Below are 24,889 nucleotides of genomic sequence, written 5' to 3'. Positions count from 1 at the left end.
GAGGACTGGTGTCCAGAACTGGACAGCATGCTCCAGATGCGGCTGGACCAGAGTCTTGTAGAGTGGGAGAAGTATTGCTTTATCCCTGGAGTTGATCCTTTTTTAAATGCATGCCAATATTCTGTTTGCTTTGTTACCAGCAGCTTGGCATTGCATGACATTGCTGAGCCTATCATCTACTAAGACCCCGAGGTCCTTTTCCATCCTAGATTCCCCAGAGGTTCTCCCCCCAGTGTATAGATTGCATTCACATTTTTGCCACCCAAATGCATTTTACAATTTTCTACATTAAACATAATTTGCCATTTAGTTGCCCACCCCATTCATTTGTTCAGATCTTCTTGCAAGGTTTCCACATCCTGCAGAGAAGTTATTGCCCTGCTTAGCTTCGTATCGTCCCCAAATACAGAGATTGAACTGTTTACCCCATCCTCCAGGTCATTTATGAACAAATTAAACTGGATTGGTCCCAGCACAGAACTCGGAATGGTCCGGGGTGGGTAGTGGGATCCAACAGAGTATTCCCAATGTATCACCAACTTCTGAACTCGCCCCTGTAGCCAGTTTTCAATCCATGTACTCACCCTATGGTCCATGTCAACGGTTCTTTTTTGTACAGTAAACATTTATGGGGAACTGTGTCAAATGCTTTTGCAAAATCCAGATACACCACATCTACAGGCCTTCCTTTATCTAGATGGCAACTCACCTCCTCATAGAAGGTTAATAGATTGGTTTGGCAAGAACGATTCTTCATGAATCCATGCTGATCACTGCTAATGATACTGCTTTCATTACTAAAATCTTATATAGAGTCCCTCATCATCCTCTCCAAGAGCTTGCATACTATTGATGTTAGGTTAATTGGGCTAATTCCCAGGGATTTATTTTGGGCCCTTTTTGAATATTGGTGCTACATTGGCTTTTCTCCAATCCGCTGGTACCATTCCAGTCAGTAGACTGTCAGTAAAAATTAGGAACAATGGTCAATGGCAATGGCAAATTTAGTCTGTCCTTTTTTACTGTTTACATACTGAAAGAATTTTTGGGGATTTTTTTGCTCTGCTCTGTGTGCCTTTTGTGTTCTATCTTAGCCGCCCTAATGTCACCCTTACATTTCTTGTTGCACTCTTTATAAAGTTTGAATGCTGATGATGATCCCTCAACCTTGCATTTTTTGAAGTCCTTCTCTTTTGCTTTTATATGCATTTTTACATTGGTGTTAAGCCATCCAGGACTAATGCCCTTATTTAATATGCTCTTAAAGGAAACCCATTTCTCCTCCGTGTTCTTTGTTCCCAAGATTTTATCCCAATTTATATCTTCTAGCAAGGTTTTTAGGTTAGGGCAGTGGTCATCAACCCTGTCCTCATTGCCCACTAACAGGCCAGGTTTGCAAGATAACTGAAATACATCACAGGTGATATAATTTTCTGCTCAATGATTGCAGTATTCTAGTCTGCATCTCCCCAAGGTAATACATAAAACCTGGCCTGATAGTGGGTCCTGAGGACAGGGTTGATGACCACCGGTTTAGGGAAGTTGTCTCTTTTGAAATTCAGTGTCTTTGTATTTCTCTCATGTTTCCCATTTGTGCGATTTACTAAAGCCAATTGACCTGTGATCGCAGTTTCCTAAATTGCCCCATATTTCCACATCTGCGATCAGGTTTGTATTGTTGGTACAATCTGATAAAGGAAGAAGGCAGGCAAGGGTCCCACTTAAAGCAAACCTGTCATAAAAGTAAAACATGACCTGAAAATGTTAGCTGCTTAGATGCTTCCAATTTCTGCAGACTCCAACACGACAGTCAGTGATTTTCCCCACTGAAAATGTAGTATGTATTGGAGCATATTTTTATCTTTTTTTAAATACTGTCTGGGTATAAGTTTGAAAATTGATCTTGCATAACGGTTTATCTCTAGCACTCTACTTTCTGCCACATAAGTCTCTTGTACCGAAAGCTAATCATGCAAGAGCAGTCAAAGGTACATGAACAATCTTTCCATCTGAGAATGTCTCTTGGGCTAGCAGCTACCCAAAACATGCACAGTCTTATCACACAAGTACTTCTATTTAGGGAAACCGGTAGAGGCAATGAAGCAACTTTTTTTTATCCATTTGATTCTCACACATTCTTGTTTGAGATTGCCCCACAGACCCTGGTTTGGTGAAATATCTATGGCCACCTTAAGTCTCTTGGTTGTGGGGACAAGAGGATAAAAGGCATGAAAGGGTGAGGATGGAGGTAATAGGAGGAGAGGGGTGGATTCTTTAAACAATCCTAGAAGCCACCAAATCTAAAAGATCAATTTGCAGCTGGTACTTACACTGGTGACTTTGCGGTATATTTGAGCAGCATTCTGGCATTCAGAGTATGGGTATTCTGAGGTAGCCATTTCCAACATGCACATTCCAAAAGCATATACATCCACAGATTCATCATAATGTTCTTCATACATTTCAGGTGCCATAAACTCTGGGGTTCCTGTAGGTAAACAAAGATCCCAAAATATATTTCATAGAATAAGTTCCTTTAACACAAGCGATCAAACATTATTATAATACCATTTTATTAATACAGAATTATTCTATTCAAGAACTCAAAACCATGAGATTCTTTATGAAAAAGGTCTAGTCATTAAAATCCGTGGTCAGTAAATCTCCACAATGTTGCTTAAAGTGGTTGTGAACCTTAGACATGAAATCTGAACAAAACATGTCCTATAGAGTGTACTTGTCTCAATTAAGAGCACCAAGTATAATTTCTGTCTGCTGCTTTATTCCTCTATCATCATGGATCTCTTCTAACAAGTTATCCTGAGAAGAGAAAAAAGGTGACACTGTTCCTGTATGAAGGGGTGGGGAGGGGTCTCCCTTCACTCCAATCAGCTGTCAGAGTTCTCCTTACTCTCTGCTACGCTCTGCAGTGTGAAATTTAAGCTCTCTGCCCCCTTTTTTCTTACAGACAAGCTGTATAAATTCTGGACTTTGAATGGATGTAAAGAAAAGAAGACTGCAGATAAACAGATACACAGGAGGATTTGTTTCCTCTCTGTTTCACCTGAAGATAGTCACTTCACTAAGTATATGTAAGAGTTTAGGCCCGATTCACACTGGTACGACATTGACAGTCTTACAACTGTGGATCAGACTTTGCCCTGCGACTTGAAGTCCAACATCCATCCAACTTCAATAGATAATAGATAGCCTCTAAAGTCACCGAGATACCATCGTCCCAATTAGTATGTATGAAGAAAAACTGGGCATATAGCTCAGAAAAACTAAGAGGAAAAACTCTAGAATTGAGTCTCCTATTAGTTCAGTGGGAACAGGGACTATTGCGGTATCAAATTAAATTGAAACAATCATTAAAATTCAATTACATTTTATTATAATTCGATCCATATAAAAAGTAATACATAGACATTAATGTTACAGAACCACATTATATTCAATCCAATCAAAGGACAAAATAGGTTCAAAAACATGGTCTTAACATTTCTAAACACAGGGATTTTTTACGGAAGTACAGAGATGACGCATGAATCCGATGTATGAAGTTTTTCTTCATACATCCATCCAACTTCAATGAACGGGGATCAGACTTTGATGCCGACATTGCAGGCACTTTGTGTCTGGTATGAATCTTTAGGGGGGAACTCCACGCCCGGTGACCCCGCCCCATGCCAAGTAGTGGCACACTGAGCACCCAGCATTAGAGCGGGAGAGAGTGTCGAGTCAACATCAGAGAAGACCCAGCAAAAGAGTGAGAAGACAGTGGACAAGACCAGGTAGAGGCAGAAGACAGCGGGAGAACCAGAGAGGACAAGAAGACATCAGCGGAAAAAAAAACGAAGAGGGGAGAAGATCCGGCAGAGGCAGAAAACGTCAACTGAGGAAGCAGAAGAGCCAGAGAGGCTAGAAGAAATTAATAAATTAAATTACTTTAAAAACCCTGTGTACTGCATTATATTTTTTACTTTTACAGACCCTGACAACCAACAGCAAGGGTTTTCAGGAAAAGGCCCTTGTCCTTATCAACATGGGCACAAGGTGCTTTGGGACGAGGCCAAGGTGCAAGGCCCCCCTGCCCCAAAGCACCCACCCCCCATGTTGAGGGTATGCGGCCTGGTACGGTTTAGGAGGGGGGTGCTTGCTTATCACCACCCCCTTTCCTGACATGCCGGGCTGCGAGCTTGGATAAGGGTCTGGAATGGATTTTGGGGGGAACCCCGCGCCGGTTTTTCAGTGTAAAGTTCCCCTTAAAATACATACCAGATGGAAGGGCCTGGTATTCTCTTGGAGGGGTAACCCATGCCGTTTTTTTTTTTCATTTGGCGTAGAGTTCCCCTTCAAGATCATCAGAGCACAAGTCGCATGCCAAAGTCGGAACAGCCAAGACCGCAATCTGACTTCAGTGATATTCAGAGGGCTGAAGTAGGATCAAAGTCGAACCAAAGTAGAGCAGGGAGCATTTTCAAAGTGGGACCGACTTGTATCAGACCAATTAAGACGGCTCTCATAGGGAAACATTGATTTTCACACATCATGCGACATGAGCTCCCAATGTCGGAGCATTTGTCGTACCAGTGTGTACCCGGCCTCACAACCACTTTAAACTGGGAATGTCTTTTCTAATTACGAGTCACAAAAGAAACTGTGCTGACGCTTGAAAAATTACTTCTTTCCAGCAGGTGCGCAGGCTTGTTGCAACTGCATATTGTTTTTTGGAGGAGGAGCTGCTACTGGACCAAACTGCACCAAGCGCAAAAGCTATTCTAAAGTGCACAAAAATTCAGGTACTTTCTAAGATAGGTTTCATTTTCTGTTATAATCTAGCCTGATATGATATCATCAGGGGGCCAGCTGCAAGACCCAGAAAGAGACAGTCAGCTCTCTAATGAGGCACCACGGTGCATGTGCATTTCCGGTAAACTGCCAAGAAGCTTCCTGGGATGCGTGATATGAGTGTCACTGGAGGCCGCACAAGTACGTCACTCTTTATGTGATAAACCCAGAAATGAGGGGCCCTTACAAATAAAATAAATAAATAAAAGCATTTACTTTTTTGCCGACTGCGTAAAAGGAGTGGGCAAGGATAAGTAGTGAAGGACTACTTTACAATGTCTCTTCACTTACTTGCCACCTATCTTCTACATGTAATTCAACTCACAGTTGCATGTAACGGATATAGTTTACCAAACCAAAACATTTGTTACCTATAACACTTTTAGCAAAAGAGGCTCGTTTCAAAGTAGCCAGGCCCAGATCTCCAATCTTCACAGAGCCAGTTGGCCCTGTAATAAAAATGTTATCACATTTCAAATCCCGATGGATTATTGGAGGAGTTCGTGTATGAAGAAAGTGCAGGCCTTTAAGAATTTGCCGACACCAGCTGCGCAAAACCTTTGGCTTCATGACCTTAAATCTTTTCAAGTATCTGTGCAAAGAAATTAAGATGGGAAAAAGTACAAGTCAGATTAGAAAAACGAAATATAGAATGATTCGGAGTTATGTCAGATAAACTGCTGCTAAAGTGATTTATTTTTTTAACCACTACAGCCCTGGACCAATAAACACCTTAAAGGACCAGAGGTCTTTTTCCAATTTCGCACTGTGTTACTTTAACTGGTAATTGCGTGGTCATGCAATATTGCACCCAAACGAAATTTGCGTCCTTTTCTTCCCACAAATAGAGCTTTCTTTTGATGGTATTTGATTGCCTCTGCGATTTTTATTTTTTGCGATATAAATGGAAAAAGAGCGAAAATTTTGAAAAAAAAAAAAAAAAAAAAAGATATTTTCTTCTTTTTGTTATAAGAAAAATCGAATAAACTAAATTTTAGTCATACATTGAGGGCAAAATTTATTCAGGCACGTCTTTAGTAAAAAAAAATGTCAATAAGCGTATATTTTTTGGTTTGCGCAAAAGTTATAGCGTCTACAAACTAGAGTACATTTTCTGGAATTTACACAGCTTTTAATTTATGACTGCCTATCTCATTTCTTGAGGTGCTAAAATGGCAGGGCAGTACAACCCCCCCCCCCCAAATGACCCCATTTTGGAAAGTAGACACCCCAAGGAATTTGCTGATGGGTATGTTGAGCCCATTGAATATTTATTTTTTTGTCCTAAGGGATTGAATAATGACAAAAAAAATAAAAAATTTACAAAAAGTTGTCACTAAATGATATATTGCTCACACATGCCATGGTTATATGTGGAATTGCACCCCAAAATATATTCCGCTACTTCTCCCGAGTATGGGGATACCACATGTGTGGGACTTTTTGGGAGTCTAGTCGCGCACGGCACCCCGAAAACCAATCACCACCTTCAGGATTTCTAAGGGTGCAAATTTTTGATTTCACTCCTCACTACCTATCACAGTTTCGAAGGCCATAAAATGCCAAAATAGCACAAAACCCCCCAAAATGACCCCATTTTGGAAAGTAGACACCCCAAGCTATTTACTGAGAGGCATGTTGAGTCCATGGAATATTTTATATTTTGCCACAAGTTGCGGGAATATTACAAACTTTTGCACAAAGTTGTCACTAAATGATATATTGCTCACACATGCCATGGGCATATGTGAAATGACACCCCAAAATAAATTCTGCTGCTTCTCCCGAGTACGGGGATACCACATGTGGGGGACTTTTTGGGAGCCTAGCCACGTACGGGACCCCGAAAACCAAGCACTGCCTTCCGGATTTAAATATAAAATGCTACCAAAAAAACTGTTAGCGATCGCAGGGATCAGGCCTGACTCTGCGATCGCTGCAGTTATGTGTTTAGTGTTTTGTAAGTGACAGTGATCGATCGATACTGCACTTGGGTGGGCTGGGCAGAGGGGCAAAACGCAGGTGCCAGCAGGTATCTGGGCTGATCCCGCTAACAATGCGTTTTTTTGGAACCCTGAACTGCTGGGGACGCTAGTATAGATCTGATCAGATCAGATATTGATCTGTTCAGATTCTATACCACTACGGGAGGTTTATGCTTTGCGTGTGGGTGTTAGCGGTACTGGCACTAACCTAGCGCTGCCTGGGGCGACGCAGACCCTGACCCTAAAACCTAATTGATATCACCCGCTGGGTGATCAGGGGGTTAAACCTTTATTGGGTAATAAATGGTGGGTGCCCTGATGCTATAAAAAGCAAACTAACCAGAGTCACCCGTAACACTTATACGGTGATCAGTGGTGAAAGGGTTAACTAGGGGCAATCAGGGGGTTCAAATTTTTATTAGGTAGTATATGGGGGTCCCTGGCACTATATAAAAACCTGATGGGGAACCTAAATAACTAACTGGCTAACCAGCGTCACCAGTGACACTTATACTGTGATCGCTGGTGAAAGGGTTAACTAGGGGCAATCAGGGGGTTAAAACCATTATTGGGTAGTATATCGGGGTACCTAGCGCTATAAAAACCTGGCGGTGAACCTAAAAAAAAAAAACTAACTACCTAGCGACACTAGCGACACCAATGCAACGATCAGAAAAATGATCGCTTAGTGACAGTGGCAAAAGGGGGTGAAGAGGTTAACTAGGGGCAATCAGGGGGTTAAAACCATTATTGGGTAGTATATCGGGGTACCTAGCGATATAAAAACCTGGCGGTGAACCTAAAAAAATAACTAGCTACCTAGCGACAGTAGCGACACTGATGCAGCGATCAGAAAAATGATCGCTTAGTGACACTGGCAAAAGGGGGTGAAAGGGTTAACTCTAGGGGCAATCAGGGGGTTAAATCTTTATTGGGGGGTGATAGGGGGCTACCCTGGACCTAACACTAACTGCCCTGACAGTTTTAACTGTTACAACTGACACTGAATGCATTGATCAGTAAAGAAATGATCAATGCAATCAGTGACACTGTGACTGCGGGGGGGGAGGGGTTTGTGTGCCTGTGTGTACCTACATGTCAGTGTAGTGTTGGTGCACACTTACTTTTAGTCTTCTCCTCGTAGTCCGGTCAAAAAGACCGCCCCGAGGAGAATGACATCACTTCCTCCTTCCTGTGTAAACAATACACAGTGGGAGGAAGTTCGTCATTGGCCAGGAGCGATCCAGAGGGGGTGGCCAGAAACCAACGGCCATCCCCTCATCACGGATCGCTTCTGCAGCGAACCGGACCGCCGTATCCAGCGGGGGGGGTCTGATCGGACCCCCCACCCGCTGGAAGGCAGGCACGTACATCTACGTGCTTGTGCCTGCCTGTGCCATTGTGATGACGTACAATGGCAATACGGCGGTCCTTAAGTGGTTAAACTACCATCACCCCCACCCCCCCGCCCCCTAAGAGAAAATAAATACAGGCGGTCCCCGGGTTACAAACAAAATAGGTTCTGTAGGTTTGTTCTTAAGTTGAATTTGTTTGCAAGTCGGAACAAGTACATTTTTTTAAGTGTAGCTCCAGCCAAAAAAAAAAAAAATAATCTTATAGGTTTTTTGGATAGCATAGGGAAGGGTCAACAACCCTGTAACTTTTGTTTTGCGGTCTGTGCCCCTGTTCAGAAGATTTCACCTCACTTTATCCCAATGACAATTGGATTTTGGAAATTTTTGGGGGTTCCCACGATAACTCTAATGCCGCGTACACACGACCTGACTTTGATGAACTAGGTCTGATGGACTTGGCCACACAAGCACACATAGCCAATAACCAATAGCCGCCCTATTGTTGGTTTTTCGTCCTTCGGACTAGCATTTTTCGACCGGACTCAAGTTCATCGGAAAGATTTGAAACGTGTTTTATTTCTTGGTCTGTCTGACTTTTGGGGGGGGGGGGGGGGGGGTTAGTCTGCTGGAGCCCATACACGATTGTAATATCCGACGAATTCATTCCATTGGACCTAGTACGTCGAAAAGTCTGGTCGTGTGTCGTGTACTAGAGCATTAGAGGAGTGAATTTTCCTTCCTAGGGACAGATTTCCTCTCACTTCCTGTTTTTTCCCTCCGTTTGTAAGCAGGAGTCGTTTGCAAGTTGGATGTTTGTAACTCGGGGACTGCCTGTAGGTTAAAAAGCTGTGTTACTATGAAATCTATAGACCTACCAATGACCTGAACCTTTCCAAAAATATATAGCACTGTAAACCTCTCTTAATGTGAAACTTTACTCATAACTACCCATTGCAAACGCATACCCAGAACATACATTCCACCTGAATAATTATGCTACCAAAATCAGTGTGCGCTGTAAATTGCCTCCAGCAGTGCTCCTGTTTCTTCTTGCTGGATGCTGCCATTTTGCTGAAGCAGAGAGCACCTGAGCAGCAGTAAATCTTTTGGCTGTCAGCATATCATCCCCTCTAGTAACTCTGATTTTCAGTACAATGCTAAAAAGGAGAACTGAGCATGTGCAGAGCAGGATGAGACAGCGAATTACTGGATTTTAAACAGTATAGGCACTTATTTTTAATGATTTACAAAGCTATACCTACAAAAAGGGGCCAGCCTGAAATGATCTATAAGGACTTAATTTTCTGACTAAAGTTTTAAACCAGAATGTAGTCGCATCTCTTTTGACCATCACATATCCTAAAGATAAAAGGATTAGTCCTCCTTTTAGGACAGTGGGCACAGTAAATTGTTTACAAAAATCAATTCTCATGAGTGGACACGGACACTGTACAAATCAAACTGTGCAAACAGTCATGGCCAGAAACCTGTACAAAATAGAGGACAGGCTGCCAGAAGCCACCACTGCTTGGCCGGTTTGTATGTTCCTATAGTTCAAAGTGTGGTTGCCATTAGCCTATCCAGCCCCAATTGCATGTCTGAGTTAGCTGGATACAAAAGTCATTTAGAAATGTTGAGGTGCAAAAAAGTTTGCGCACTCAATATGTCAGTATTTAGCAACATCGTCCTGTGGTATAGATTACAATAACTACTTTCTTTGTTGCTGTGTCTTAAGCATGTTATTTTCCATACTTGCATTACTCCAGGTTTGATTGGTGTCATTTTCTAGATCTGATTACAAGTTATTGTAGTAGTCTGCACTGTATAGAGTGATAGATGTGAATTTCTGAGTTCTGCTTCAGCGGCTTCCCCTTTGCAAACTGAAGGGTTGATCACTTGGTCAGTTCTGGTGCCATGCCTTGTATTTATTTTCAGTGAACACGAGGCGAACACACCTTGTATTCTTTTAAAATATAACAAAGATGTTCTCTAAATGATGGCAGTGCTGAGTGAGCAACCCCATGTTCAGTGTGCAGAGAGGAAGCCATTGGAGCGGCACCCGGAAGATCACGACCAATCACTGAATGTAGCGTAGACTACAGTACTACTGTGATTTTCAGCAAGTGCCCCTCTGAATCAGATATGGACACTCACACCGAGCCAAGCTGGACTAACGTAGGTGTGGAAAGAATATAATTCCTGGAGCTCCAATGTTGAACGTTTGAAATCAAATGTAATTGTGCATTATATTTGCAAACTTGTTTTGCAACTGACCATAAAGACCATACTTTAATCTTTGACATCAATATAAAAGGCGGTTTAAAGCGGAGTTCCACCAATTTTTTTATTGTTGCAATGTATGTTAAAAGCAGTGTGAATGCTTTTACCAATGGCAAGAACGGGAGGAGTTAGGCCCCATTTTCAAAGAACTGCATCTGCCAGAAGGAAGTGGAGCATATCGGCTCAGGTTGCTGTGCAGGCGAAAGATCAAGAGGTGCATGCTGGGTAGCCAGCTGCACTGAAATCCTGGAAATTAAAATAAGAGGGTCTCGGAGGCCCATAGCTAACATGGAACCTGCCTGCTTCCGAGATCTGGTTAGTAATCAAATTTTATCATACACAAAAAACTACCACACATGAGATTCTAAATGTTAATTCATATGTTTAGACAAGTACAGAGGAGTCTTTTTTTAAAAATAAAAATGATTGGGGGACTGGAACTCCGCTTTAAGATTACAGGCTCTTTAACAACTTAGTCTGCATTATCTGGACTCACGTTTTCAGTGTCCCTGATGTCATGAGCTCGGTCACCAAGACAATGCATTTCTTCCCCTTCAGGCAGGATTCCCAGAAGTCGTAAAACCTCACAATGTTTGGATGTTGCAAACCTTTTAACATTTCCGCCTCCTCTTTAAATCTCTGTCTCTCAACTTTTGTTAATTTACGGTCCTGCAGAATGTAACAAAAGATGAGTCATTGCAATGTATTGAGTACCCCATTATTTCAGAAACATCAAAACAATCTGATACATATACAATCCATGAAGGGTTGCGTAAGCAAAATATAGAACGTTTGAGAAGACTGCCTAAAGTAATCACTATTGAAAGATAAGTATTTTGCACTATTAAGTTACCATTTTTCATAGTTTATATAATTTTCACATCTGTCTGTCACTGGGCTCATATACTAGTACTCAACTGGCAACAGAAATGACACAAAGTCATTAAATCATAAGGGAAACAAGAGATGCTTAACAGCAATATAGTATTACTATGGAGTGTAGAAAGTCCCTCAAATCCAGAGTGTCACTATTGGTCCATAAATATAGGCTGATGATTTTTTGTGTATTGTTATGCATCCTTGATTATTTATATGTTTCTGTGATATTGTAACTATGTATTTCTTTGTATAATAAATTTATTTTTTTACATATTTTTCTACGTATGTGAATATGGTAGTACCTATAAAGTCCTACATCTAGGGGGTTTCTCCATTTTTCATAAATATAGGCTGTGGAAGCATTAGAGCTCAGAAGTTAAAATCAAGAGTTGCTTAAATATGGGTGTGGGATTTCTGTTGCAGTTACAGCTTAGCAGTTTATTAGGTTGAACGCCAAAAGTACTCTCCATGCACATTGCAAAAATGCAGTACAATGCGGAGTTGTAAATCCAGCAAGAGCAATTTTAGGTTTTTCTCCTTTTTTAAAAGAGCTCTACTACTGCCCTTCCCTTCTTTTATGCTTGCATGCATTCTCAGAAAAAAAAAAAAAGAAGGGGGAGAAAATATTTTAAAAAGGATTCTATAAACCAGCCTCTCAATTTTTTTTTCCTGAGAAAACCTTGAAATATTTTTCAGGTCTCAGGACCCCTTGTCAGTACACGTGATTACTAAAATTTACAATTTAACATTTTATATATAAGAATAAACCGCTCATACCTAGCATATCTGACACACTGAGCAAATAATTTATTACACCCGCCCGTTTAAGAACATTTTTAATGATAGTCTTGAAATTAAAAAAAAATACTATTGATAAAAAAATTAAAAAAAAACAACATGAAAAAACATGAGCGCAAGTACACTCATATCCCAATACCACCAAGTATCATATCAATATCCAGCATAAATTCAATAACTCAATATTCTTTTCTGCTATAGTTTCTCTTAAAGTCAATGGAGAAGCCTCGAATGAGGAAAATGGAACACCATTAGCTTCCCCCAACAGAATCTCTACTTCCTCCTATAGCTCTCTGCTAGGCCTAAGGAACGGAGAGAGGTGGCGAAGGCACTAATTAGGTATATTTTTTAGTTCATAGTGTAAATCATGGGTGTCCAACCTGTGGCCCAAGAAGACTATGGGTGGGGGCCCAACACAAAATCATAAACTCACTTAAAAACTTTTATTTTTACATTTCTTTTTTTGTAAAAATGTATTTACACTTTGCAAACAAAATGTGACCAAAGAAAAATTTCAGCGTCTCTGTACCGGACTTTGACGATTTATCTTCTTAAAGAAAAATCTCCCACTCTTCACTATCACACCTTATTTAGGTCATCAGTTTTAGGGAGCACCCATTTGTGAACAACTATTTTCAAGGATGAAACACACAAAAAGGCAAAATTAGAACCGCAATATCCAATGAGCACCTTGAGAATTCATTGAGAATTTGGTGAAGGCCCACCCCAGAGCAACGTGCGGATGCAAAAATGGATGTGGCCAACTACAAGTAGGAGCGATTTGATTTTGATAATCTAATTAGTATCTTTAATCTTAGAAACCATAATAAAATGGGGTCAGATAGAAAAAAAATATTCTTTTGTTTTTATCTACAGCAGGGATCTCCAAACTATGGTCCTCCAGCTTTTGTGGAACTACACGTCCCATGAGGCACTCAAACTCTGAAATCCATAGACATGACTAGGCATGATGGGAATTTTAGTTCCTGAACTGGAGTGCCATAGTTTGGAGACCCCTGATCTACAGGATAGTGGACCCTATCTGCAATCCACCATCATCGCCATGTTCCAAGAAACTACTAGAAACTAGTCCCCTTTTCCACGCTGGCCAAAATACTATCAGTGACCACTTGCATGTTACAAGACACTATAGAATATTACATAAACTGGTTTGTTTAACTTGGATAAGTGTAGGATCTCTAGTTGGATCATAGGACATGTGATGACTATAGCTGGCTTTTAGGAATGGGCAGTTGATGAGAAAAGAAGCATATAAATTGTGCTTTTCAATATAAAATAAGGCATATCTCTACTGTTCACAACCACTAATGAGGTAAATGCTTCTCCTTTTTCCTCTTGCAAGTGTCTTTTGTAATTTCCTTTAGTTTCACCATTCCCCTCCCACCCTTATATACCCTTTAGATTGTAAGCTTTAATGAGCAGGGCCCTCAAATTCCTCCTGTATTGAATTGTATTGTAACTGTACGGTCTGCCCTCATATTGTAAAGCACTGCGCAAACTGTTGGCACCATCCTGTATTATAATACTAATAAACTAGAAACAGTTTTACTGTGAACGGTGCTGTTAAACGTGTGGAATCCCATTTTCATGTGAAGCAGACACCAGGCAGTTTGTCACCAATTACTTTGAACATGCAGAAAGGGCTCTGAGCCAGGCAGAGAGGGAACTGTGAACCCAAATAATTACTTTTATATACATCACCTATGATATTAGGACAAGTTGGTCTGTTTAAGAATGAAGAAACTGAGTAACTGGGTGGATGCAAAACGTTAAATGGTAGAGAGTGGCCATGAAGTTCTTAAGAATTCCAAAATCGCGAGACCTACTAGAGGGTCATTTGGTCCTTATGATGGGCCAGTCCAATTCTGTTACCCACACAGCCAAACCTAACAGAAAACCCATACTAAGAAAAATATGTAGGCTGCAACTTCTGGCCTATTTTAACATGCTAGTTTCATGGCGGTCATACCGATCCAGAAGATTCAGAGTAATTTAAATCACTTAGCCAGCTCAAGTGTGCAGGTCAGGAGTTGGGACTCTCAATATGCTTGTTCCAGGTCAATGACTTAGACACCCACCCCTCATCCTGCTCTAGCCCGAGAATGTAGACAGGCCTTCAAAGTAGTTCCGTATAATACAGGACCACTGACCCTGCATTATACATGAACATGTTGGAGAGGGAGAGTCTGCATAAAAGCAAGGGAAGATGAGCAGCTTCCTGGGACCTGTTGTCCATCCTGGGACTGGAAAAGAAAAAGCTTGCAAGAGCGAGGAATGAGACAAGTGTTCCTCTGCTATACACCCTGCATAGACTAAACGACCACTCAACACTTTTATAAGCCAACCAGAAAATCAGCTTCAACAGCAGCTAGCCCATAATGCCTTCCAAAACTGCTATGCAAATCTATGTTTGCTACCACAGCGTTCCCACCAAATCATTGAGGTACTTGTTTTATTCAAAGGGAAAAGCAAATGTAGTGCACATTTTTTTTAAATAGTAGTTGCTTAATTTTTTCTTTGCATATTCTGGATACAGATACATCCATATAGTAATTGTCATATCAGATAAGGACCATTGTAGAAAGGTAACGGAGTAATATAGGAGCTGGCTGTGTTCATCCCCTTTGGGTAATGTTAGCTGCCTAGATGTCTTTCAAGTGGAACTAAAACTTCACTTTTGAACTTGTACCTACAGGTAAGCCTATAATAGCTAATAAACTTGCACTGTTTAGGAGATGTCACTGGCTGCATGCTGTGTGAATGTTACTGGCATATGCACTCTGAAGGGAGGGCATACCATGCCATATCTTCAGAGCTCTGTGCCGCAACCAAGGGCTCACAGGCATTGGCAGGATTGACGTCATTGCGGCCCCACCCATTCATACAGCCAAAGCCTGTGAACCAAAAAGGAAGACCGGGTAAAGATGGCAGCACCAGGGAGCTGCAACAGTGCTGCGATGGAGGGCTCTGTGTACAGGCAAGTCTGCCATAATGTACTAGTATGCGCATACTAGTACATTATAACTTCAACCTGCAGGGGGGCCCATTTTTATAGTTTTAATTGATTTGTATGTTGTAAATTGTTAGTACTTTGCATTGTCTTTGTTGGAGGAGCAGAAGCCAAGTGGAGGGATTGGCAGAGAGGGGTAGCAGACACTGAACGGTTAGTAATGTGGAAGGGGGGATAGCCTATGTAAAAGGAAATCCAATGGAGGAGGGAGTTGCAGTAATTGAAGCAAGAGAACCAGGGAGTGAATTAGAAGATTTTTGGTGTCGTTGGTTAAGTAGGGGCCTATTTTGGAGAGGTTGTGGAGGCTGAGACGGCAAGATTTGGACAATGATTGTACATGGGGCTGAAAGGAGAATTCAGAGTCCAGGATCACCCTGGACTATTAGCCTGTCCCCTGGCATGCAGGTGATATGCTAATAGATGTGCCAGCGATCTTGGTAGTGAAGGGGGAAGGGGAGGAAAGGGGCACGTGGGAGGAGAAATATGAGCTTGGATTTGGAGACATTAAAGTTTGAGGAAGTGGTGTGACATCCAGACTGATATGTATGTAGATTAGTAATGGGTGAGGAGACTGATGGAGTAAGCTGAGGGGTAGAAACATAGATTTGAGCATCATCAGCATAGATATTACATTGAAAGCCATGGGAGTCTATCAGCTGGCCCAGGAAGGAGGTGCAGATTAAGAAAAGGAGGAGGTGTCCAAGAACAGAACCTTGGGGAACCCTGCTGGAAAAAGGAGAGAGGAGAAGATACAATTGTAGGTGACACAAAGTACAGTGGGATAGGCAGGATGAAAACCAACAGGGTACAGTCACAAAGACGAACAGAGTGGCATTTTATTTGAAGAGGGGGTGGTAAACTGTATCAAAAGGCAGCAGAGAGGTCCAAGAGTAGCTGTAAAGAATAACCACCATTGATTTTAGCCGTTACTAAATAGTTTGAGTTTTAGAAGAGCAGTTTGTGGAGTGTTGAGGGCAAAATCAAGATATGGTATCTCAGGTTGTTGTAGACCAGGCAGTCAAGGAGCTTCTAAGTAAAGGGGAGCAAGGAGATGGGTAGTAGGATGATATTGGTGGGATCCAGCAAGGTGTTTTTTATTTTATTTTTTAAAGTATGGGGGTGATCAGCGCACGTTTTATAGAGTTGGGGAATATGCCAGAAGAACACTTGTTCCTATTGTGGGAATAAGTGTCCCATTTAAGACTTCCTCGCCACTTGCTCTAGTAACCAGTCTAAAACTTTGGATTACTCCTCACTTCCAGTCTCGTGGTCAGTGGTCACTAGGACAAATTCAGTATTGATTTTCCCAACTGAGGACACAGACCACAGTAAAATCTTGACAAAGGGTCTGCCTCTACCTTACTCTATCCAAAAAAAAAAAAAAGTGCCTAAATTTATGTTGACCTTTTAGCCTCTGACTCAAGCTGTTGTGTCAGACACAGAAAATGTTCAAGTGGTTGTAAACCCTCACATATACCCAGTGAAGTGACTGGCCTCTGGTGATGCACATAGATGAAACCAATCCTCCTACACAAGTAGCACCCTGTTAGTCTGCATCCCTTCCTTCTCTACATCTGTTTAAAGTGCTGAATTATAAAGCTGGTCTGAGAGTTGAGAAAAAAAAGGGGGATGGGAAGCTGAAGCTACACTCTGCAGAGCTCAGTGAGGAGAGCTCTGAATGCTGGAGGGAAGGGGCATACCCCCCTCCACACGGCACACAATAACCAAGCTAAGGCTGTCAATCAGCTGGGAGATCCCTCCTCACCCTTTTTCTCTTGGTGTCAGGAAAACTTCAGAAGTGATCTCTGATAGAGGAACCAAGCAGCACACAAAATTGACTAACCGAGACAAGTACACACTACAGAGGGATATGCTTTGTTCATATTTTATGTCTGAGGTTTACAAGCACTTTAAATGAGGGGTAAATATACAATTTTCATACAAATGGCTGCACAATCATACTTGACTGAATATTTATATAACATTTGTGACCGATACTCTTTAAACAATATAATGACTGGTATACTATAGCAGGTAAATTTTGTTTTATTAGACCAGTGATAGTTTACTTAGATACCTGATTTGTTTCATGGGCAGTAATGGTTTTCAGTTCTGGGAATTTGATGCATTACAAACCCTACCATGTATAGGATATTTGGAACTCTTAAATTTAGTCTCTCATTCTGCTTCCAGTAACTCATCAATGCTAACTTAATTTGGTTACGGTTTCTAAAAAGCACTGCCTGCTTTACACTTATGCTTGCCCCAGAGAAAACATTGGCTCTTTAATTTGCTGGTGAAAGCTACACACATCTGTCCACCAAGGCTTTTGTACTGGAACAGGCTGGATTGAATGAATCCCTTTTATATTATAATGTTTGATGAATTTCTAAATACAGTGTAACAAAGTCCATGTACATTGGTCAGTTAAATCTGAACTTCAGGCACCTGCTAAAATACACATTCGGGAGTTGCTTTTCAATATAGTCCCAAGTCCTCCTGGAAATCACTGTAGTAGGTTACTACAGTGATCACTGCTAGCTCCCGGGTCCCATGTCAAGTGGCTGCCTTGCTGCTTAGTGAAAACTAGAGGTGACTTGTGTGGTACAGTCGACATTCTGAGAACACCGCCACCTCATCCAATTAGAAAACACCTTGCATTCTTGGAGAAAATAGCAAGGCGCTCTGTGAATGGTGTTAGATAGATAGATCTCTCTCAAATGTGACTGCAAAAGTAAAATTATACTCTAGGTTACTTCACACCACCAGCCATTATGAGGGGCCTCATCCATCTTTTTAGAGACTGCACTGTTACTGATGGCTAATGGTCTATTACACTAACAATTGGGAACCAATCAATGTGGTCCCTGGGCATATGATTACCATGACAATCCTTGAGAATTGCTGTGATCTACCAGCCTCCAGGACTGGTATCAACCTAACTTGAAGACGTCTCTGCCTGGCTACCCTAGTTTCTCTCTCTCTCTCCTGAAATTCTCATAATCTTCAATTCAACACTTCAACATCCCTGGACCTGAAGCAATGGATACATGTTTCCACTCACTCTGATGGCAACACCCTTGACCTTTGTGTTCTCCTACCTATGCATTCTGTGCATCCTCTGTGTGATCACTAGCTTATAAAGTATACCGTCTCCCTTTCTTCCACCTCCTCTCCCTCCAACCATTTAACATTTACCCGTAGAAACCCTTTGCCACTTTAACCCTCCTTGTCTCTATTTTGTTACTGACCACCTCTGACAAAATCTCACCCCTGTCTTGCCCCAACCTAGATTACAACAGTTCACTGACCGCACAGAATGACCGCTACAACCTTCGCAAGCAGACAAGAGAAGTCTCAAAACAACATAGCTGCACACTTTGGCATCTGTGGTGTAAGACAGTCTTAGACTTCAACTTCTGCTTCTCATCCAGTTCCCATCAGCTCTTTTCTATCTTTGTCCTCCACCGCCACCACCCACCAACTTGCACACTGCCCAGGAGATTGCCAATCACTTAAAAAGTAAGATTGATACAATTTGTGATGGAATCTCCACTGTACTGCTGTCTACCCCAGTTAACACTGCATGGCTACAGGTACACTCAATACTTCCCTTATTTAAAAGGATACGTTCACCTTTGATAACAAGCTACATATTGCACCTGTATTTATGATGTAACATTTTACCAAAGAGCACCAATCTGCGCCCCTCTGATCTTCTGCCCACATGGCCTCATCTTTCATTAATGGAGGAGTTCTGTGAATGCATGAACTACAGCTACCATCAGACACTGCGACAGATGGCTTGTAGTTCTGAATGAACTGTGAGGGCGCTAGTGAGCGCTCTAGTAGTTTATTGATCTTCCTATTCTCCAGTAACTGCCCCTATGGGGGGTACAGGCAGATTGCTATACCAAGATTCTGCAGGATCCTGGCATTGCACCTAATCATGGGTGCAATGCTGTGCAGGCTCTGGAAAAAAAAATGAATACACCTTTTTTTCCCCTGCAAATGTGCATTTGTTTTGTTTTTTAAAGCAAACTTGGCTTTTAACCCTGCTACTAAAGACTAGGTTGCTAAACTTTTTTCTAATGCTCACCAAGCCACGTGCCCCTGGACCCTCTTCCCTTGCAATGACTATGGTCCCTATCTGGCCCTGTCTAACACTAATTCTGAAGATTGGAGGAGAGCAGGCGGAGTTCCAAGCACAGCCAAAAACTGAATAAGCTGTGCGCTTATGCCTAGTGTGGTCCATTTTTGATGGGAAAGCAAGATGACTGGCAGGAAGAAGAGGGATTCTACACAAAATAAAGCAATGCAGAGAGAACACGGTACTTTTTCATACAATTACATTGTACATCAGACGCATATAAAGAATATGAAATGTTAGGTTTACATAATCTTTAAAGTAAAGCAAAATAAAGCATTTGTTTCCTCCAACAAGGCCTACAAACACAATATAATAAAGCAGTTACGACTGTAAAAGATTGCCTTGAGCACATTAAAGCCCTGACCCAGAAAACAGACAAGTCATTTTTAGATCCAATTCAAGGCTAGTTGGTTATACAATGCCAATGATATTTATAGCTAGCGTTTTTCATTGAGCACAGAATGATCGGTGGTATAGAAATGCAACTGAAAAGCTGGACGCATAATGAGAATAGGCGAGAATGAGATTGTTGCAGGGGTGAAATAAGTGATAGTTTTACATCTACATTCATAAAGGAGAATAGGGAAATGATGAATGGCAATATTACAGAAGACAAGTAATAAGTAGGCACACAATGCAACAAATTGCGGAGATCGAAATCATGTAACGTTCATACATACAACATTTGACCATCAAAAGACACACCAGAACTAAAGGGTTTAGGCACGTAAAATATGAAGAGAACCTTACGCATGTTGGTAAGGGTTAGTATTGTGATTACAATTGGTTTTCAATACTTTTATAACTGCAGCGGCCCCCTGACAGCCAGTGGCATGGTGGCAGCCCCCAGATAGGAAGGGCTGACATTTTCCCTCAGGGTGCAGGTTATTAGGCATTGTGGGTGGTGTACAAGGTAGAAAGATGGGCACCGGTCACTTTTATGCTTGAACAAAAAGTTTTATTTCTCACAACAGGAAACAAAATGTGGGGGAGAGGGGAAGGGCACAGGACACGCTTGGTCAAATAAACAGAAGAGAGACAGCAGTACAGAAAGAGCCTTTAGCCACTTAAGGATTGCCCACAGCATATATACTGTGGCAGGGCAGGCCCACTGCGCGAACCCCCTATATTGTTTTGTGCCCGAGACACTGGCCGCGAGCTCCCGCTGCACAGTGGGGGGAGCCGATGAGCAGGTACGTAGGCCATGATGTCTGCCGGCCACCTGCGATCGCTACTCAGAGGCAGAGCAGGGATCTTTCAATGTAAACAAAGCAGATCCCCATTCTGTCATGGGAGTACAGTGCGATTGTCTGGTCCTAGTGATCAGGAACAGCGATCTCTCTACTCCCAGTCAGTCCACTCCCCCCCACAGTTGGAAAGACCTCCCTAGGACACACTTAACCCCTTGAGCGCCCCCCTAGTGTTAACCCCTTCCCTGCCAGTGTCATTTATACAGTGATCATTTTTAGCTCTGATCACTGTAATAATTGTGAAGAGAAAAAAAAAAAAATAAAAAAAAAAAAAAAAATAAAAAATCGCTGATCACCGCCATTGCTAGGAAAAATAAAAATAAAATGACAATAATAATGCCATAATGCTTCCCCCCCATTTTTTAGACAACATAACTTTTGCGCAAACCAATATACGCTTATTGCAATTTTTTTTTTACCAAAAATATGTAGCAGAATACATATTGGCCTAAACAGATGTCTACTTTTTTTTTATTTTTATGGATATGTATTATAGCATTAGCATATAGCACAAACAGAGGTGATCAAATACCACCAAAAGAAAGCCATTTGTGGGGAAAAAAACAAAAAAACCATCATCAATTTTGTTTGGGTACATCGTTGCATGACCGCGCAAGTTACAGGAATTGTGATGCAGTACCATATCGCAAAAAATGACCTGGTCATTAAGGGGGTAAATCCTTCCAGGGTTGAAGTTGTTAATGCAAAGATACGTTATTGGAGGTCTTTTCTATTCACAACGTATACTGAAAATCCTGCATCACACATTCCTGGCTTTTAACGTTCCACCATTACCACTTCTTGTAATACAGAAAATCTGTCAAAATCTCCCAATGACACCTTGGCGCTAAACAACGTTGCACAACCATGCAGTTGTCAAAGTGACACAGTGCCGTATTGCAAAAAATGACTTGGTCATTAAGAGGGTAAAACCTTCCAGGCCTAAGTGGTTAAAGTGGATGTAAACCCTCACATATGCCCAGTGAAGAGAAAAGCCTCAGATGATACAGCGAGAGAACAAATCTCCCCACATAAAATTTTTACATTACAGTATCTCAAAAAAGTGAAAATGTCCAAATTAGGAACAAGGTGTCAATATTTTGTATGGCCACCATTATTTTCCAGCACTGCCTTAACCCCCCTGGGCATGGAGTTCACCAGAGCTTCACAGGTTGCCATTGGCGTCCTCTTCCACTCCCCAATGACAACATCACGGAGCTGGTGGATGTTAGAGACCTTGTGCTCCTCCACTTTCCGTTTAAGGATGCCCCACAGATGCTTAATAGGGTTTAAGTCTGGAGACATGCTTGGCCGGTCCATCATCTTTACCCTCAGCTTCTTTAGTAAGGCAGTGGTCATCTTGGAGGGGTGTTTGGGATAGTTATGTTGGACTACTGCCCTGCGGCCCAGTCTCCGAAGGGAGGGGATTATGCACTACTTCAGTATGTGTTGGCTGCAATCATCTTTTAATTTTTCAGGCTAAGTACAGAACAGATTTGTTTATCTTTCCAGAAATGCAGTGTCCTGGTCTCATCCTGAGAGAAGACTTGAATGTTACCTCCTTTTTGGAAACAAAGGCAGACACGCTGAGGTGGTGACCACTATAGATCCTTTCATTGACAAAAAAAACATAACCCTAAATTAATGGTACTAAATAGAAACATAAGAACCCTGCCAGTGACCGGGGGGTATATGATGATCATAACATGAGTTACATGAGAATAAAAAAAAAGGTTGGTAAGGCTGGCCATACATTATATGTATGTTTTCATACACAGTTCAGCCACAAAAAGCATATTTTAGGCAGTTAAAATGAATTTGATGGTTTATCACTTAAATCACCATGACACCAATTCCCTTTATCAGTATTGCCATATGCCACTACGGCCGCCTCTGCCGCATTAAAAACTGTTTTTTTTCACTGCACTTCTACCATTAGGTTATTGTAGAACAATGTAAAACATTAAAAAAACAGTTCCTAGGTTATTCTTACGAATGTATTACAAAGAAAAACAATGGCAGCCCTGACTTTGATAAATGGTAAAATGCGGTATATATAGATATGAAAGCACACAGCAGTCCTGACATTCATGCTGGTAAAATGCAGCATACAAAAACCAGGTAAGGTTCAAGGTTCCCGTTTCTTCCTTCTATAATTCTATTATATGAACATCCGTTGTGGATAAAATCACGTTACAGAAAAAGTACGATCACAAATTAAAAGTCACTACTTTATGGCATAACCAAGGGCCTGTTCACACCATTGCACTGCTAAATGACACCATAACACACCTTGCTGACTAATGTGCTTTGCCAAAAGTGCTACATGCACTTTCCTTGATGCGTTTGGTGCATTGGGCAACCCCTTCAAACGAACGCAATTCATCTTAAAGAAAGGCATAACACAGCACGTTATTATGCGATTGGACGGTTAGAGAGGATTTCCTGCACTTTGTAGGGATCTGCTCTCACTTTCTATTAAGTCTCAAGACAAGAAGTGAAGAAAACTCTTCTCAATGAACCAGAGACACAAAAAAAATAAAAAAACACACACACACACACACACACACACACACACGGAAAAAGTGAACTTAAGCCTCCCTTTCTAAAAAAAAAAAAAAAAAAAAAAAAGGTTTTGAGTTAAGACAATAAAAACACCATAGTCGCTTTAAAACCATGTGCGCTTCCAGACACACAAATACATAAACTAGGTTTAGTGCCCCTCTTCCACCCATAATCTTTGGGTTGGTCATGTGGTGCCAAAGAATCCTCTTTGCTCTTCTCAAAGTTGGGCAGTCCTCAAGGATGAAGAACAGCTACTTTACTATAAAGTCAGATAAGTTAAAACCTTCACAAGCTAATAACATGTTTACTTTCTGCAGGAAACGAATAGATGTAAAGAAATAGCATATAGGCATATAAAGGTAAAAACAACCCCTACAATTTTATTATATACACATAATATCCAAAGCTACTATGCAGAAAACCTCTACCTAGAGAACTAGATAATTTGAATTAGATGGATGAGAACTTGATTTCATTTCCTCTTGACACCTTGATAGGCTTTTCTCTGGAGATTGCATAACAAGTGCCATTATCGCACCTTCAGAAAGAAAAACTAAAATGTTCCTTGTGTGATCCATTCTATTTCTAAACCTGCGTGATTGTAAGTCAGTAAGGTGAGAAATGCAACTTATCACGGTCCTTCTTTAATGAGGTGAACACCTTTTTCAAATGACTAGAACAGAGAAGTTAATATAGTTTTATTCACTGAATCTAAATTAATTCCCAGGATATACATTTTAGAGTTGTAAGGGCCCAGGCTGATCTGAATTCTCTACAAGAAATATAATCATACACTTTAAAGAGTTCTTAAATACATTCACATCTGTTCCTGGCAACTGAAGAAGTCCACCGTTCGTTTTTCTAAATGTAAACTAAAGCAATTTTGATGGAACCAGTTAATTTACAGAGATTGCGGATGCAGTGCTTGGATGGCAGAAGCAAAACATTTACCATTAGGTTTTGGGTTGTGATAGAGTGTGCCAGGTTAGATTCAAATCCTGGATCTCAAAGTTGGAGCAAAAGTGCCAACCACTGTGCAGCTTCAAAATTGTGAAGGCACCAGTTTCCACAGAAAATATTGTGAGCATGAATAAGCATGAAGGGAGGCCACATAGAAGTCTAGTTGCAGGCCAACTCTCTAGGCAATTGCCATCTCTGCCAGTGCATAAAAATGTCCTATATAGTATGAAATGTGTATATTCCCAAAGCACTTAGAAGCCACTCAACAGGACATCATCTTTCTGCATAAATTCTTCCTAACCGCCACAGTTAGGCAACAAAGAAATGTTCCTATCCTATTGTGCTAAAAAGACACCTCTCTGCAACCTACTATGGTTGACAGCCATTGATTGTGCTCCTTCAAACTTATCATCATCTCCATTTCTCAAGGTGGAGATTTCTGACCATCCTCTACAATTGACCAAGATCTACCAACATTTCCTCAGTCTCAGAAGACTGTACATTCTGTAACTACCTAAACCTTTCTATACCAATGATCACTCTCTAGAGCAGGGGTGCCCAACCTTTTGAAGAGCGAGGGCCACTTAAGCAACTTGATAACCAGTCGCGGGCCACAATGAGCAGAGCAGATGGATGACAGGTCCATGCAGCGTGGACACGGACACAGCCCACTCTACTCTATGGGTCCTCCGATCCACCCTGATGGAAGGGGATTGATTGAAGGTAGGCAGGTGTAAAAGGACACAAATCTATTTACACCTGCCGTTTCATAGAGGTGAATGGAG

General features: G+C 41.4%; 1 protein-coding gene across 1 annotated transcript in view; it reads right to left on the bottom strand.

Annotated features, from left to right (window-relative positions):
• WNK2 (WNK lysine deficient protein kinase 2) overlaps positions 1-24,889 on the bottom strand; it is a 312,190-nt gene that overhangs the window by 167,713 nt on the left and 119,588 nt on the right. The window contains exons 3-5 of the mRNA XM_077452096.1: positions 10,968-11,140; positions 5,223-5,443; positions 2,331-2,488 (exon numbers count right to left, since the gene is read on the bottom strand). Coding sequence (XP_077308222.1) covers positions 2,331-2,488; positions 5,223-5,443; positions 10,968-11,140 — 552 coding nt within the window. The remainder of the gene's footprint in view (positions 1-2,330; positions 2,489-5,222; positions 5,444-10,967; positions 11,141-24,889) is intronic.

This window comes from Lithobates pipiens, unplaced genomic scaffold (genome assembly GCF_037356315.1).
Source record: "Lithobates pipiens isolate NorthernLeopardFrog02 unplaced genomic scaffold, aLitPip1_a1.2 Scaffold_23, whole genome shotgun sequence".
Taxonomy (NCBI): domain Eukaryota; kingdom Metazoa; phylum Chordata; class Amphibia; order Anura; family Ranidae; genus Lithobates; species Lithobates pipiens.
This window is presented reverse-complemented; position numbering and strand designations above follow the sequence as displayed.